Source organism: Halichoerus grypus, chromosome 1 (genome assembly GCF_964656455.1).
Source record: "Halichoerus grypus chromosome 1, mHalGry1.hap1.1, whole genome shotgun sequence".
NCBI lineage: Eukaryota > Metazoa > Chordata > Mammalia > Carnivora > Phocidae > Halichoerus > Halichoerus grypus.
This window is the reverse complement of record NC_135712.1, coordinates 80,428,574-80,446,376: the sequence shown is the minus strand read 5'-3', so window position 1 is coordinate 80,446,376 and position 17,803 is coordinate 80,428,574. Positions and strand designations below refer to the sequence as shown.

General features: G+C 40.7%; 1 protein-coding gene across 1 annotated transcript in view; it reads right to left on the bottom strand.

The window, feature by feature from the left end:
* Window positions 1–205: 205 nt before the first annotated feature.
* Window positions 206–17,803, bottom strand: part of C1H3orf70 (chromosome 1 C3orf70 homolog) — an 86,065-nt gene continuing 68,467 nt past the window's right edge. Inside the window, exon 2 of the mRNA XM_036070002.2 lies at window positions 206–5,149. Coding sequence (XP_035925895.2) covers window positions 4,593–5,149 — 557 coding nt within the window. The 3' untranslated portion in view covers window positions 206–4,592. The remainder of the gene's footprint in view (window positions 5,150–17,803) is intronic.

Below are 17,803 nucleotides of genomic sequence, written 5' to 3'. Positions count from 1 at the left end.
GCGCTTCACAGTTTTTGTATAGTCAAGTGTGATGATGATGTAAACTGCGTTATTTCCTGGCACAAAGTAAGCACTCAATATACATGTTACACATTTCACAAATGCGGGTTTCTGTTTTTGTTTTGTTCACGATGCGTTATTTAAACCAGACAGAACCTCTCCAAAGAAGAAAGGGAGGGGAGAGAATACTCCAAACTCCAAAATATCAGATTTGAGCTGTTACAAAAGAAAAAATTACATTTATTTTACAAGTAAGTATTTTCCTAAAGTATTATACATAAAGGAAAGTTGAGCTGTCTGTAGGAAAACAATATAATTTTAGGAAATTACAGAGGGGTCAACATTGTGCTTAAAACTTTAAAATAGACAGGTGCAAAAACTAGCACAGTAAGTGACTACTGCTAGGTATGAACAGCCTTCGAAAGTGTATATGGACACAATGATGCAGAAGCTCAATATTCAAGCCCCTGGTGACCATGTGCTTTCAGACTTGTTCACACTAGTAAAAGAGCACCCCTTCAGTCCCAACAGAACTCCAAGCACTCAGAGAAACACGGCCCTTCCGCACGCAGTACAGTCAACTCTCCATTCCCCAGAATAATGAAAGGGAGCAGAGACATAACATTTTTAAAAGGTAAAGAATTTCAAAATTAATTTTGAGAAGTGCCCTTATGTTTGGAGGTGAGAAATACAACCCTGGAATTCACAGCACTGAGATGGTGAGTCCAACTCTCATTTCCTTCCCCTCTCCTCCTCAATGGGAAGAGACACAATCCCACACTGTTCACCAAAAAGCCTAGAATGCAACTGGCCTCTTCAATTCTGGCTCCCACCTCCCGTGGGGAGGGGAGTAGGAGAGAAAACTGTGAAAATGTTTCCCTCACATGAAAAGCCAAAACATGTCAATACAACTTGGCAAACAAGATGGAAAAATCAAGAGCTGACGTATAAATATCAGTTTAACTTGTGCTTGTTTCCCCTTGCCCAGTAGTATTTATACCGCTGAACATGCCTGGGTATTTTGACAGCTTTCTAAAATAGGTGGTGTCCTGTTGCCCAGATAGAGAAATTTGTATAAAAGGAGTTTGTTATGATTAGTCCCAAAGAACGGTTTCAAAGAGGCCAGGAAGTGGAGGTTAAGGTTAAAAAATAAAACCACCAGCCCGAAAACAGGATCTAATCCTAGACCAAATCTGAATAGTACCTCAGGACAACCACTTTGCGGCTTTGTTTTGGTTTCGGTGCTTTCATTTGGTTTGGTTTTGTATTGTATTACCTTGAAGTACACATTTTCCTTTTCCAGGAAAGCAATTGTTTTTTCTCCAGGGTTTTCTCAAATTCTTACTTCAAATCTTAAAAATTACAAGGTAAAAAAAAATACCTAGATTTGACGGTAAAGCCTTATTTGTTAATGTGCCAAAGAATTATGACCACAAAAGCATTTTAATTGGCTTGTCATTTCTCAGAAAAGTTATGAGCGTATTCAAACCATGAAAATCCTAAAATCAATGCTGGTTCGGTGAGAAAGCTACATTCCATACAGCACTGAGTTGGCATTGTCCACCTACTAGCTTTTACACCAACTTGCCGGAAGTGGGAATGGAGCCAGGTTTCCATCAAGGACCCCAAAAGCAGTTTCTCCATCCACACAGCCCAACCCTTTGCTCCAAGTGAGCAAACTACCAGGTTCACGCTATAAAGTTTTCATACCTGTCAATGGATAAGTATTAACCAAAAGACTACTTAACATGACTGTGTTTGAGGTCTATAATACATATTACAGTCTAAACATTTTCTAAAGTGCCTATAAATATACTTCTACAAATGAGCAATATAATATCAGGTTTACAGAGAAATTCTTTTATATAATATGTAACAGGTAGGCCTAGAATTTAAGTTGTAAATACACATTTTTATATCCTTATCAGTTGTTTTTGGAATGCAAGCATAAAGAAACAATTCTGGTTCAATTATATATGATTTCAGAGAATTATTAACAGTGCTAGGACAAAGAAATTCTTGCTTGTGCTTGTGTAGAAAAGGCTATTTTGAGATCCAGGAGCATCTGATATTTAGAATCCAATGGAATATCTCCAATTCTATAAAACAGTAGCAAGTGAAGCTTAGTGAGTTTTTAATTATAAAGAGATTGTGCAAATATTTAAAGTGATTATCAACCATTATTAAATCCAAAAATTCCGTTAAAATCATGGGTAATCTGAATGGCAGTTCAGGAGTTTAAAAAACAGGAACCTAGGCAAAAGTCATAGATATTACCAATAAAGGCCCCAACCCTGACACAACCAGCTTCAGAAACGTGGCCCTGTGACCACGTATTTCCATGGCTTTAGAGACCTGGTGGTTGACTCCAATCAGTTTAATGAATGGGAATGTGGGCCCAGAGTTGAGAACTGATAGGAGGGGTGTAGAGAAAGAAGACCCTCCATATGCCCACCTGGGGGCTTCAGTGAGCTCACCCAAAGGCAGGTGCACACAGTGGCTGGCTGCACCACTTGGCTCCCAGGACTGGGCCTTTATGCCCTCCTCCAGCCGGTGACCCCATCATGGGAGGCACTGAGAACCGCGGGCAGGCTCATCCGAGGTCTGTCCCTAAGCCATCTGGGCCGGGGAAGCCGCTCTCTGTGCCCCCCACCCCTCCACCTGCCCTCTCCTGTACCCTGCTGTTCCTGCAGCTCCTCTCACCCCCTTCCTGGTGTGACTTGTTGAGTCTGTACATTTCAGTAAGTGCGAACTGTATGCTGCATTCTCATCCAGCATAGGAAGTTTTAACTAACACTGTTTTCAAAGGAATACGCGTACTCAGCTTTCTAATCCCTAGGGATGTTCTGGGCACCTAAGCCTAACGAAGTGTTCTAGCCAATCACGTGAACTATACATACAACTAAAAAAGCAGACTCTGCCTAGAGTGATTTGTGAAGGATGCCAAATGGAGGCTTCAGGGAAGAACACAACGGGCCTCTTCTTATTTCTTAAAATACCAACTCATGTGACATAGAAGAGATGTGCCAAAATGTGGACGGAGCACGAGATAATGCTGCAAGAGCACACTCATGGTTAGGATACGAGACATATTTCTCTCTCTCCACCTCTGATAGTTCTGGTTTCATTAGGGCCATATTTTAAACTTCCTGGATTCTTAACTATGCCTTACAGAAAGCAGATCTGGAGAAATGGCAGATAAGCAACTCACACAAGAACACCTTGTATAAATGGAAATTAGGAGAATTCTGAAGAGAGCTAAATAAGAATTATTCACTATTTTGTGTATGTGAGAAAAGAGAACATGTACAACAGACTATGACTATTACTGTAGTAAAGTGAATGAATATCACACAAAATATTTTCTCCCGACTTAGCAGCAAACTATTTCAACTGCTTTTGCATTTGCATAAAAAAATCCATGCATCATACTGAATTCTAATCCATTTCTCACCTAAACCATTCTAATGCTTCATACAACCAAATGAAGCAGAATTAATCAAACCTATTAGATTCATTCCTAATCCCTAAAGGACTGATGTCTTTAGCATTTCCATGCTAACTAAAACTATTATTGATTTTTTTTTCTTAAGACGTCAGATGTGGCTGCCTCCTAAATATAATACCTATATAACTTCCTAAAAGTTTTCCCCGGATCTGAAGAACAATTAAGAAAAACAGGGAAACACTGAGGAATCCACCCAAGAGGCCAGCTCGCATGCTGCAACGTGTTCCCCAGCTGCAAGCTCTCCCCTTCCCCTGGCTTCCCAGAGCATTCTGCATGCCTTGGCACAGTCCTCTATCGGACTGCGGGCCCCTTCCCGTCAGGAAGCAGGTCTTCTTCAGTCTGCATCCCCCCGATGCACCCTGCAGAGCGTAGGCACTCAGCTAAAGCCCGACAGAACATGAAACTGAAGGTATCAGCTCTGGCTCCACCCCACGTCATGCACAGAATGCGGACACTGGCCATAACTAGGGGTTGAGCGGGGGTCTCCAGGAACCTCCAGAAGTAAGCCAAGGCAACACTGGCCCAGGCCCAGCAGGTGGTGGGGAGCAAGGAAAAGGGACAGAATGGCATCTACCAGTACACCCTTTGTTCCCCTCTCATGAGCTGATTCCCATTTGAGCTAACAGGGTAGGGGTGCCTGTCGGCACATCAGAAGGAATGCCAAGAAGGGTGTGTGTGTGTGTGTGCGTGTGTGTGCGTGTGTGTGTGTGTGTGTGTGTGTGTGTGAAGAACCCGCTCCTTCACTGCCTCCTTCACTCTGGGTAGCTCCTCAACCTGATCCACGATACTCTGTGATCATCACTTCATTGCTTCCAAAGTTCCCAGTGAAATTAAGGCTGGGTCACAATTCATGACACCAGATGCTACATAGAAAATAAGTCAAGATACAAAAGAAAACCATTTATAAGAAAAAGAATGTCTTAGTTATAAGACTAATGTAAGAGTGATGCTAATCAGCAGACCACTGAACTGCTACAGTTGTTAGAGAGGGGTAGAAAATACCAACTGCATTGGAAAAAGGATCCATCAGACAAAAGTACAAAGGCTCAGCATGGATCAGAGGCGTGGCTTCCTGCCCGGACTCTCACACGGTGGTTTCTATTGTCTCAATCACTTCCAGATCAGACTGTGAAGGGGAGAGAAGGGTGCACTCATCCGGCTCCCAGCTGCTCTCGGGACTGTAATCTTCCTCGGAACTCAGTTCTGCTCCTTCTTCCGTGTCCTCATCACACGATTCCACATAGTGAGCCCCGATTGCATTGATCCCGGAGTCCTCAGAACTTGAGGGAGAAGAGCAGTGATCTATTTTTGGTGTATTGCTCTCTCTTGAAATTAAGGCATCGTGTGCAGAGACCTCCTCGGGGCTCATTTTGTGGGAATGCGGCGCTGGCTGCTTCTGCACATAACACATCTTCCCATTAATGCATTTAACCTGATAGTTGTCGATGAAGAGGTCTGAGATCATACAGTACCTTGGTGAATCAGGGGGGAGGGGCGGCTGGAAGACAGATGCAAATTTCAAAAAGTGTTCAGTGAGTGACACTGAGATCTGAATGGTGTTTGTGGGTTCCCGAGGCTTCGCAGGAATCTCAGTGCTCGGAAGCTGCTCCACGGGGGTCATGGGCTGATACACGTATTTGCCTGTGGGGAACACCAAAAAGGTGGTTGAAATCTAAGAGTATGACACAAACTACATTAACGTAGCCATAATGGTTTCTTTCCGAGGACTCAGATGTTTTTAAAAATATTTCAATGTCAAAAGAAACTGGTAATAGAATCATTCAACATTGTTATAATCAATGAAAAATACAGCATGGTACATAATAACATCATGGTATTTTCATCTAAGAAACTCAACATTCAACAAATTTTAATTTATATTTATGTCTTTCCTAATACCTCTGAAGTGGGTATATACTAAAATCCTTACTTTACAGACAATTTTAAATGTTTTACCCCTCACACTATAATACCGAATGCCCACGATATAGTACGGTAAAAACACGCTGTAAAATAGTAGACTATAAAATTCTAATTCCATTCTATCTTTAATAATTATATATTAATATATGTGTTAATATATACATTTAAAAACAGGAGGACTATATACCAATTCATTATCAGGATTACAGAAGACTTCCACATTTTAGGTTTCCACGTTTTCATCAGAATACATATATACAAACAGATTTAATAGGTAATGGCCTGTAGGGTTGTCCTACCCACCAGCAAGGGTTGGGGTAAGGTAATAAGGTGTGAACTGATCTCTTTCAAGACCCAAGCTCATTCATGGCCCCATTAGTTGACGTTCTCCCTGCCACCAATTCCACTGGCACTAAGCAACCCAAGCTAAGCAGAAGCATGGGTACGGGTGGTGTAGGGGGTGACCGACTGGGTGTTTCCAGGAAACCAAGCTTATCTACAAACGTTCTGCTCTGAGCAGTGTTGCACATAGCTCACCGTAGAAGTGAAACCTAAATAGATCTGTCCCTAATGTGTCTCCTTCTTTGTTCTCTTTCACTTCACTCAACATTTTGCAAAGCCTCTCATGTATCAAGTGCTAAGGAAACAGAGATAGAGATGGGTCTGTACAGCTAAAATGATTTCAAAATAGAAATCTGGAAGTTAAAAAAAACCCTGAAAAACTGAGCCAGTCACAATTGTAGACACCATCTTGGGTTTTTCCTAATACAGTTGATTATCAGTCCATACTGTATCTTCTGCATATTTATGACAGCACGTTTTAACCTTAGCACTACTGCCATTTTAGACCAGATCATTCTTTGTTGTACGGGGGTGTCTTGTGCACCGTAGGATGTTTAGCAGCGCCCCTGATTTCAGATCAGAAATGTGAGCAGCAAACTAGGCCACAAACAGTGCAACATCAGTAATCTCTTAGGCTCAATTAGCCTGCCTATATTTTTTATTTCTGTTTCCTGACGACTGTACAAAAATGTACGCTTAGTTGTTATAATTTCATTGTAACTAAATTATGCGAAAAATATATTCATCTTCATTCTGGAGTAACACATGGGAAAGGTACACTTAAAACTGTTAAGCCTTTGGGTTCCTAGGTCTGCTTTGAAGCCTGGCCACATATATATATATATATATGTGTGTGTGTGTGTGTATATATATATATATATATATATATATATATATATATCATGCAAACCCTATATAGTCTGATAAAAATACAAGTGAGAAGAACCCATCACACCTGCCTGGGGAACTATGTTTCAAATATGCCAGGTATCTTTATTTCTTTGTTATCTATAAAACCAGTACAGTATTACTACTTGTCAAGAAAAGTTCAAATCAATAAGACTAATTAATAGTTTAGTACAGTAGGACCTCCACATCCAAGCATCACGGGCATTATCAGCTGAAGGGGCAAAGAAGGCAGAACTTCAAGCCTCCCCTCCAATCCTCCAGCCCCAAGACCAGAGAAAGATGTGTCCGGCAAGGACAGAGAAGGGACTATTCGCAGAACTTTGGGGACTGCTCCCCTTATGTTCACAGAGTGGTGAATAAAACATCCGGAATGGAGGCTGGTCTTTTCTATTCTTGGCTGGGGGACTGGTAGTTACTGAGTTCAGGAGGCTGTGGATGACAGGCACTCAAGAAATGCCTGTTGTAGGATGCTGATTAAGTTCATTCTGGCTCAAGGGACCTCTGGTTTAGTTATCCAGTTGTCACACTGTAGAAGTTCCTAGAAATTCTTCCTCAGACTCACAGGGTTCAGGACTTTATTTAGTCCAAAGGAGGGACTCCATGAAGCCTGACTTTGGGACTTCTGTAACCATCCTGTCCTTCCCCCTGCTCCCCGCCACCTCCCCCCCACCCCCGCCGGCCCTACCCTCCTCTTTCTTTTCCTCCTTTGTGCTTCTTCAAAAATTTGTTGCTCTTTCTCTTCATCTCAGCTCTTCTACCTCTTTCTTTCTCTAGTCCTGTCTTCTCCAAAGCTCTGTTTTTCTTCCTTGAAGTGTAGTAAAAGAAAGAGAAATGTAGCTGGGAGACAAAGATGTGCAGAATACTGCACTCCAGATTCCATCTGCTTCTACAAGTTACACCTATTAAGCGTGCTTACTCCGAGCGAGGGTGACAGCCCATTATCTGGTGATATGGGGATACAGATGCAAAGAGGAAGGCACAGAAGAAAAAAATAGTAAAGACGGCCAGATGAGAAACTAAGTTTAGTAAACATCTTTCAAACATCAATTAATTTTAACACTATACTGTTTGATTTTCTTATAGCACATACTTAACAGGAGAAAACAAACTTGTCTCAAGGATTTAGTTTTGTAAAGAGTCCAGAAGGGTTTGTACGTCGTTCCATTCCCCAGTAACTTCTGCCCTGTGGTATATTGTACTGTGAGTGTATATTTGTAATGATAACCCTGCAGCATCACAGGATTGTGAATTACCAGAGAAATTCAATGATGTGTGCAATACTGTACTTACTAAGGGAATAAAACAAACTACCATACTGCAATAGCAAGGACTGAAACAAAGGGGGGTTCCTGGCCACTTAGCCCGGAAATTCAATAACCACTATACTCTGTTCTCTGAACAGTCTTTTTGATTAAGGCTTTACTATGTTATTTAAAGAAATAAATAGATGAGAACTTTCAAAACTTAAATCTCTAAAATGAAAAGATATTCAGAGAGACAGGGCTTGCAGAATAGAAAGTAGAGAGAGTAAAAGAAAAATCTAGATATAGTCCAGCAATTCCACTTCTGGGTATATACCCAAAAGAAATGAAAGCAAGGTCTTAAAAGAGAGTAGCTGCAAAACCATGTTCATAGCAGCGTTATTCACATTAGCCAAAAGGTGAAAGCAACCCAACCGTCTGTCGACAGATCAATGGAAAAACAAGATGTGGAATATACAATGAATATTATCCAGCCTTAAAGAGTAAGGAAATCCATGCTACAACATGGATGAACCTTGAAGACATTACTGTATGATATCACTTATATGAGCCACTTAGATTAATCAAATTCATATAGGAAGAAAACAGAATAGTGATTGCCTGGGGCCAGTAGATAAGAGAGAACAGGGAGCTATTTAATGGGTATAGAGTTTCAGTTTTGCAGGATAAAGAGAGTTCTGGAGATGGATAGTGGTGATGATTGTACAACAATATGAATGTAATTAATACCACTGAACTATACACTTTAAAATCATTATGATGGTAAATTTTATGTGTATTTTACTATAATTTTTAATACTAAAAAAACCTGTGTAATTCACTGTATTAACAAACTGGAAGGGAAACTCCATATGATTCAGAATATATAAAGAATTCTTACAACTCAATAACAGAAAACAAGCAGCCCAATTTTTAAAAGGAGTGAGGCCGGGGTGCCTGGGTGGCTCAGTCAGTTGGGCTTCCAACTCTTGATTTCAGCTCAGGTCATGATCTTGGGGTCATGAGGTCATGATCTTGGGGTGGTGAAATCAAGCCCCACATTGGGCTCCCCAATCAGCAGGGAGTCTGCTTGGGATTCTCTCTCTCCCTTTCCCCTCTTCCTGCTCATATGCTCTTGCATGCTCTCTCTCTCTCTCTCTGGGGTAAATAAATCTTTAAAAAAAAAAAAAAAAAGGAGTGAGGCTATACAAGGGCAACGCCAGGAATCCTTATAGCGATGGAAATGTCTGTAATATGACTACATCACTATCAGTATCTTGGTTATGATAATGAACTACAATTTTGCAACTGTACTTGTTACTAGGGGGAAGAAGGTAAAGAATACATGGAATCTCTGTATTTTTCATAAAACTACATGTGAAATCTATCATTTTTTTCAAAATAAAAAATATAATTTAAAACAATGGGGAAAAAATCCCCATAGAAGTGATGCTGCACTTTTCAATGCATTTTATCAGGAGGTAACATGCTGCTGTTACAGATGATGATAACTTTGCACACTTGTTTAATGTGTCTAGGTTTCTCAATAAAGTTAGTGTTTTTCCTTTATATCTTAAGTACCTTGTGAAGAGATAACTTTGAGACTATGCAAATATCCCATTTGTCACCATACTTTGACCTACTAACTTTAGCATGCACAGGTGGGTCTGGTCTGCAATAATCACTACTATGGTGTTTGTCCAACAGTTATTTCCTATTTCCATCATTACTTCTATATTTATTAATTAGAATTCTATGTAAGCAAGAGCTGTTCCTTCTCCTTCAGTTATTTTTTCAATTATTTAAATTAAGCATGATTCACAATTTATTTTGTTCTATGGATTGTAATCCATTACTATCATTATTTACTTTGCTGTTCAAATGTCCCATATTTAACTCTGGGAGCTCCTTCATGTTAGTACCTGTGTCCTCTCAACATGCCCCCATCTTTTTTGGAGCCTTCCTTGCTTTCTGGTACTATAAGAGGTTACTGGCTTATCTTGTACTTCCCTGCCCCAGTCCAGGAATCAGCCATTTCTCCAAGGAGCCCTAGAGTTCCTTTTCTTAAGAACTTAAACACATTCTTTCTTTTCTTTTCTTTTTTTTTTTTTTAAGATTTTATTTATTTGACAGAGAGAGCCAGAGAGCAAAAGCAGGGGGAGCAGCAGAGGGAGAGGGAGAAGCAGAGTCCCTGCTGAGCAGGGAGGCCAACAGGGGCTGATTCCAGGACCCTGAAATCATGACCTGAGCTGAAGACAGACGCTTAACCAACCGAGCCACCCAGGTGCCCCCTAAACCCATCAATTTATCTGGAATCTTTTTCAAGGGCGCTGAAACCATTTTCTCAATAATGAAACTGACTACACAACACTAAGATCACAAAAACCAACTGTGATCCATAAGTGAAAAAGAAATTGCAGGGGCGCCTGGGGTGGCTCAGTTGGTTAAGCATCTGCCTTCGGCTCAGGTCATTATCTTGGGGTCCTGGGATCAAGCCCCAGCTCCTTGCTCAGTGGGGAGCCTGCTTCTTTCTCCCTCTTCCTCTGCTGCTCCCCCTGCTTGTACTCTCTCTCTCTGTTAAATAAATAAAATCTTGGGGGGAGGATCAAGATGGCAGAGGAGTAGGAGACCTAAATTTCGTATGGTCCCAGGAATTCAGCTAGATAGGGATCAAACCATTCTGAACACCTACAAACTCAACAGGAGATCGAAGAAAAGAATAGCAGCAACTCTCTGAACAGAAAGCGACCATTTCTGGAAGGTAGGACATTTGGAGAAGTGAATCTGAGGTGATATTTGCAAAGACAGACCACGGGGGGTGGGGGGCAGGGAGCCTCCTTCAGCTGGTTACCGGCAAATGATAGAGCAGCTGAGCACAAAATCGGAAATTTTAGAAGTCGGCTCCACTGAGGGACGTCGCTCCAGTGGCTAAGTGGGGGGTGGAACCCTCGCTGGGACAGTGTGGTCTCAGGACCCTCGGGGTCACAGAGAGACCAGGGGTGGCTGAGTGCGGCAGAGCTCCCAGGTATCGGAGCGGGGAAGCGGGCTGCAGAGGTGGAGCTGAGGCGCAGGCTCTCAGCTCGGGGTTGACATAAACCATGATCCGCGGCACAGTCGGGCCACTGCTCCTCCAGCAGGGACCCAACAAGTGGCAGATCCGGGGAGACTCCCCTTCCTCCCCCGGGAGGAGCGGCGCAGGAGCGCACCGCAGGGATCTGCTGGGTTTGGAGACTCCACACGGGGTTGTGTGCCAGAGATAGAAACACTCGGTCACAGGCCGGGTGAGCATAGAGTGCAGCTGGAGACCAGGGAGACAGGAGTGACTGACTGCTTTTCTCTGGGGGCTCACTGAGGAGCGGGTCCCCAAGTTCTCGGCTCCTCCGGGGCAGAGATTGGGAGGCTGCCATTTTCACTCTCGTCCCCTGAAGCTGTACGGAAAGCTTGCAGGGAACAAAAGCTCCCGAGAGCAAACCTGAGCAGATTACTTAGCCCGGACCGGCAAGGGCGGGGCAATTCCACCTCCGGCAAAGACATTTGGGAACCACGGCAACAGGCCCCTCCCCCAGAAGATCAGCAAGAACAGCCAGCCAAGATCAAGTTTACCGATCAATGAGAACGGCAGAACTCCAGCGCTAGGGGAATACTGCACATAGAATCCATGGCCTTTTCCCCCCTGATTCTTTAGTCTTTCAAAGTTAATTTTTTTAATTTTCCTTTTTTTTCTTTTTTTTTAATTTTTCTTTTTCCCTTTTTCAACCAACATCTTATCAATCCCTTTTTTAAAAATCTTTTTTATTTTTCACTTTTAGAGTCATATTCTATCCCTTCATTATAGTTAGCATTATTTTTGGTATATATATTGTTCTCTCTTTAAAATTTTGGGATACAGTTTCTTCTAAAAGACGAAAATATACCCTAAATCTCTAGTGTATGGCTTTGTTCTAGTCTCCCGCCTGATCACATTCTCTCCCTTTTTTTTTTAATTTCTCTTCTTTTTTCAACCAACTTATCAATTCCTTTTATAAAATCTTTTACAATTTTCATCTTTACAGTCATATTCCATCCCTTCATCATATTTATCCTTATTTTTGTACATATACAAGTTTTTCTTTCTTTAAAATTTTGGGAGGCAGTTTCTTCTAACAGACCAAAATATGCCCAAAATCTAGTGTGTGGCACTGATCGGTTCACCAGCCTGATCATATTCTTTTTTCTTTCTTTTTTCTTTCTTTCCCTTTCTTTTCCCCTGGTTTCAGGTCTCTTCTGATTTGTTTAGTGTATATTTTTCTGGGGTCGTTGTTACCCTGTTAGCATTTGGTTCTCTCATTCATCTATTCTCCTCTGGACAAAATGACAAGACGGAAAAACTCACCTCAAAAAAAAAGAACAAGAGGCAGTACCGACTGCCAGGGACCTAATCAATACGGACATTAGTAAGATGTTGGAACTAGAGTTCAGAATGATGATGATAAAGATACTAGCTGGGCTTGAAAAAAGCATGGAAGATACCAGAGAAACCCTTTCTGAGAAATAAAAGAACCAAAATCTAACCGAGTCAAAATCAAAAAGGCTATTGAGGTGCAACCAAAAATGGAGGTTCTAACTGCTAGGATAAATGAGGCAGAAGACAGAATTAGTGATATAGAAGACCAAATGATGGAGAATAAAGAAGCTGAGAAAAAGAGATAAACAACTACTGGATCACAAGGACAGAATTCGGAGAGATAAGTGATACCATAAGACGAAACAATATTAGAATAATTGGGATCCCAGAAGAAGAAGAAAGAGAGAGAGGGGCAGAAGGTATATTGGAGCAAATTATAGCAGAGAACTTCCCTAATTTGGGGAAGGAAACAGGCATCAAAATCCAGGAGGCACAGAGAACCCCCATCAAAATCAATAAAAATAGCTCAACACCCCGACATCTAATAGTAAAACTTACAAGTCTCTGAGACAAAGAGAAAATCCTGAAAGCAGCTCGGAACAAGAGGTCTGTAACCTACAATGGTAGAAACATTAGATTGGCAACAGACCTATCCACAGAGACCTGGCAGGCCAGAAAAGGCCGGCATGATATATTCAGAGCACTAAACGAGAAAAATATGCAGCCAAGAAAACTATATCCACCTAGGCTGTCATTGAAAATAGAAGGAGAGATAAAAAGCTTCCAGGACAAACAAAAACTAAAGGAATTTGCAAACATGAAACCAGCCCTACAAGAAATATTGAAAGGGGTCCTCTAAGCAAAGAGAGAGCCTAAAAGCAACATAGACCAGAAAGGAATAGAGACAATATACAGTAACAGTCACCTTACAGGCAATACAATGGCACTAAATTCATATCTTTCAATAGTTACCCTGAATGTAAATGGGCTAAGTGACCCAATCAAAAGACACAGGGTATCAGATTGGATAAAAAAACAAGACCCATTGATATGCTGTCAGCAAGAGACTCATTTTAGACCTAAAGACACCTCCAGATTGAAAGTGAGGGGGTGGAAAACCATTTACCATGCTAATGGACACCCAAAGAAAGCTGGGGTAGCAATCCTTATATCAGACAAATTAGATTTTAAACCAAAGACTATAATAAGAGATGAGGAAGGACACTATATCATACTTAAAGGGTCTATCCAACAAGAAGATCTAACAATTGTAAATATCTATGCCCCTAACATAGGAGCAGCCAATTATATAAGCCAGTTAATAACAAAAGCAAAGAAACACATTGACAACAATACAATAATAGTAGGGGATTTTAACACCCCCCTCACTGAAATGGACAGATCATCTAAGCAAAAGATCAAAAAGGAAATAAAGAGTTTAAATGACACGCTGGACCAAATGGCCTTCACAGATATATTCAGAACATTCCATCCCAAAGCAACAGAATACACATTCTTCTCTAGTGCCCATGAAACATTCTCCAGAATAGATCACATCCTAGGTCACAAATCATGTCTCAACTGGTACCAAAAGATTGGGATCATTCCCTGCATATTTTCAGACCACAATGCTTTGAAACTAGGACTCAATCACAAGAGGAAAGTCAGAAAGAACTCAAATACGTGGAGGCTAAACAGCATCCTACTAAAGAATGAATGGGTCAACCAGGAAATTAAAGAAGAATTAAAAAAATTCATGGAAACAAATGAAAATGAAAACACAACTGTTCAAAATCTTTGGGATGCAGCAAAGGCGGTCCTAAGAGGAAAGTATATAGCAATACAAGCCTTTCTCAAGAAACAAGAAAGGTCTCAAATACACAACCTAACCCTACACCTAAAGGAGCTAGAGAAAAAACAGCAAATAAAGCATAAACCCAGCAGGAGAAGAGAAATAGTAAAGATCAGAGCAGAAATCGATGAAATAGAAACCAAAAGAACAGTAGAACAGATCAACAAAACTAGGAGCTGGTTCTTTGAAAGAATTGATAACATTGATAAACCCCTGGCCAGACTTATCAAAAAGAAAAGATAAATGACCCAAATAAATAAAATCATGAATGAAAGAGGAGAGATCACAACCAACACCAAAGAAATACAAACAATTATAAGAACACATTATGAGCAACTATATGCCAGCAAATTAGATAATCTGGAAGAAATGGATGCATTCCTAGAGATGTATGAACTACCAAAACTGAACCAGGAAGAAATAGAGAATCCGAACAGACCTATAACCACTAAGGAAATTGAAGCAGTCATCAAAAATCTCCCAACAAACAAGAGCCCATGGCCAGATGGCTTCCCAGGGGAATTCTACCAAACATTTAAAGAAGAATTAATTCCTATTTTTCTGAAACTGTTCCAAAAAATAGAAATGGAAGGAAAACTTCCAAACTCATTTTATGAGGCCAGCATTACCTTGATTCCAAAACCAGACAAAGACCCCATCAAAAAGGAGAACTACAGACCAATAACCCTGATGAACATGGATGCAAAAATTCTCACCAAAATACTAGCCAATAGGATCCAACAGTACATTAAAAGGATTATTCACCACGACCAAGTGGGATTTATTCCTGGGCTGCAAGGTTGGTTCAACATCCGCAAATCAATCAATGTGATACAATACATTAATAAAAGAAAGAACAAGAACCATATGATCCTCTCAATAGATGCAGAAAAAGCATTTGACAAAGTACAGCATCCTTTCTTGATTAAAACTCTTCAGAGTGTAGGGATAGAGGGTACATACCTCAATATCATAAAAGCCATCTATGAAAAACTCAATGGGGAAAAACTGAGAGCTTTCCCCCTAAGGTCAGGAACATGGCAGGGATGTCCACTCTCACCACTGCTATTCAACATAGTACTAGAAGTCCTAGCCACAGCAATCAGACAACAAAAAGAAATAAAAGGCATCCGAATTGGCAAAGAAGAAGTCAAGCTCTCACTCTGCAGATGATATGATACTTTATGTGGAAAACCCAAAAGACTCCACCCCAAAACTGCTAGAACTCATACAGGAATTCAGTAAAGTGGCAGGATATAAAATCAATGCACAGAAATCAGTTGCATTTATATACACCAACAACAAGACAGAAGAAAGAGAAATTAAGGAGTCGATCCCATTTACAATTGCACCCAAAACATAAGATACCTAGGAATAAATCTAACCAAAGAGGCAAAGAATCTGTACTCAGAAAACTATAAAATACTCATGAAAGAAACTGAGGAAGACACAAAGAAATGGAAAAACGTTCCATGTTCATGGATTGGAAGAACAAATATTGTGAAGATGTCAATGCTACCTAGAGCAATCTACACATTTAAAGCAATCCCTATCAAAATATCATCAACTTTTTTCAAAGAAATGGAACAAAAATCCTAAAATTTGTATGGAACCAGGAAAGACCCCAAATAGCCAGAGGAATGTTGACAAAGAAAAGCAAAGCTGGTAAAATCACAATTCCAGACTTCAAGCTCTATTACAAAGCTGTAATCATCAAGACAGTATGGTACTGGCATAAAAACAGACACATGGATCAATGGAACAGAATAGAGAGCCCAGAAATGGACCCCTCAACTCTATGGTCAACTAATCTTCGACAAAGCAGGAAAGAATGTCCAATGGAAAAAAGAGTCTCTTCAACAAATGGTGTTGGGAAAATTGGACAGCTACATGCAAAAGAATGAAACTGGACTATTTCCTTACACCACACACAAAAATAGACTCAAAATGGTTGAAAGACCTCAATGTGAGACAGGAGTCCATCAAAATCCTAGAGGAGAACACAGGCAGCAACCTCTTCGACCTCAGCCGCAGCAACTTCTTCCTAGAAACATCACCAAAGGCAAGGGAAGCAAGGGCAAAAATGAACTATTGGGACTTCATCAAGATAAAAAGCTTTTGCACAGCAAAGGAAACAGTCAACAAAACCAAAAGACAACCGACAGAATGGGAGAAGATATTTGCAAATGACATATCAGATAAAGGGCTAGTATCCAAAATCTATAAAGAACTTATCAAACTCAACACCCAAAGAACAAATAATCCAATCAAGAAATGGGCAAAGAAGACATCCACATGGCCAACAGACACATGAAAAAGTGCTCAACATCGCTCAGCATCAGGGAAATCCAAAGTAAAACCTCAATGAGATACCACCTCACACCAGTCAGAATGGCTAAAATTAACAAGTCAGGAAACGACAGATGTTGGCGAGGATGCGGAGAAAGGGGAACCCTCCTACACTGTTGGTAGGAATGCAAGCTGGTGCAGCCACTCTGGAAAACAGTATGGAGGTTCCTCAAAAAGTTGAAAATAAAGCTACTGTACAACCCAGCAATTGCACTACTGGGTATTTACCCCAAAGATAGAAATGTAGTGATCCGAAGGGGTACGTGCACACCAATGTATAGCAGCAATGTCCACAATAGCCAAACTATGGAAAGAGCCAAGATGTCCACCAACAGATGAATGGATAAAGAAGATGTGGTATATATATACAATGGAATATTATGCAGCCATCAAAAAACCCGAAATCTTGCTATTTGCAATGACGTGGACAGAACTAGAGGGTATTATGCTAAGCGAAATAAGTCAATCAGAGAAAGACGTTATCATATGATCTCACTGATATGAGGAATTCTTAATCTCAGTAAACAAACTGAGGGTTGCTGGAGTGGTGGGGGGTGGGAGGGATGGGGTGGCTGGGTGATAGACATTGGGGAGGGTATGTGCTATGGTGAGCGCTGTGAATTGTGTAAGACTGATGAATCACAGATCTGTACCTCTGAAACAAATAATACATTATATGCTAAAAAAAAAAAAAGATAGCACGAAGGGAAAAATGAAGGGGGGGAAATCGGAGGGGGAGACAAACCATGAGAGACTATCGACTGAGAAACAAACTGAGGGTTCTAGAGAGGAGGGGGTGGGGGGTGGGTTAGCCTGGTGATGGGTATTAAAGAGGGCACGTATTGAATGGAGCACTGGGTGTTATATGCAAACAATGAATCATGGAACACTACATCAAAAACTAATGATGTATTGTATGGTGACTAACATAACATAATAAAATTTAAATAAATAAAATCTTAAAAAAAAAGAAAAAGAAATTTCATACATCTTGTTTCTTTTTAGGGAACCTGGTTCAACACTTTCAGCTGTTTCTCAACTAAAGGCTGATCAAAACCACTAGATAAGTAACTTCCATTATTCTTTTGGAGTCTGAGTTCTTAGCTATCCTGATTGTTCTTCCCCTTTGGTGTTTAGCAATAATGTGTAGTACATACTTTTTAACAATGCCTCAATAAGACACTAAAAAAGACATGTTCTCATCCTGGTTCTTTGGTTAAAAAAAAACAAAACGAAGAAGAAGCAGAAGACTTAATTACTTTCTCAAGCTCATGTAACACAACAGAAGTCAGTTC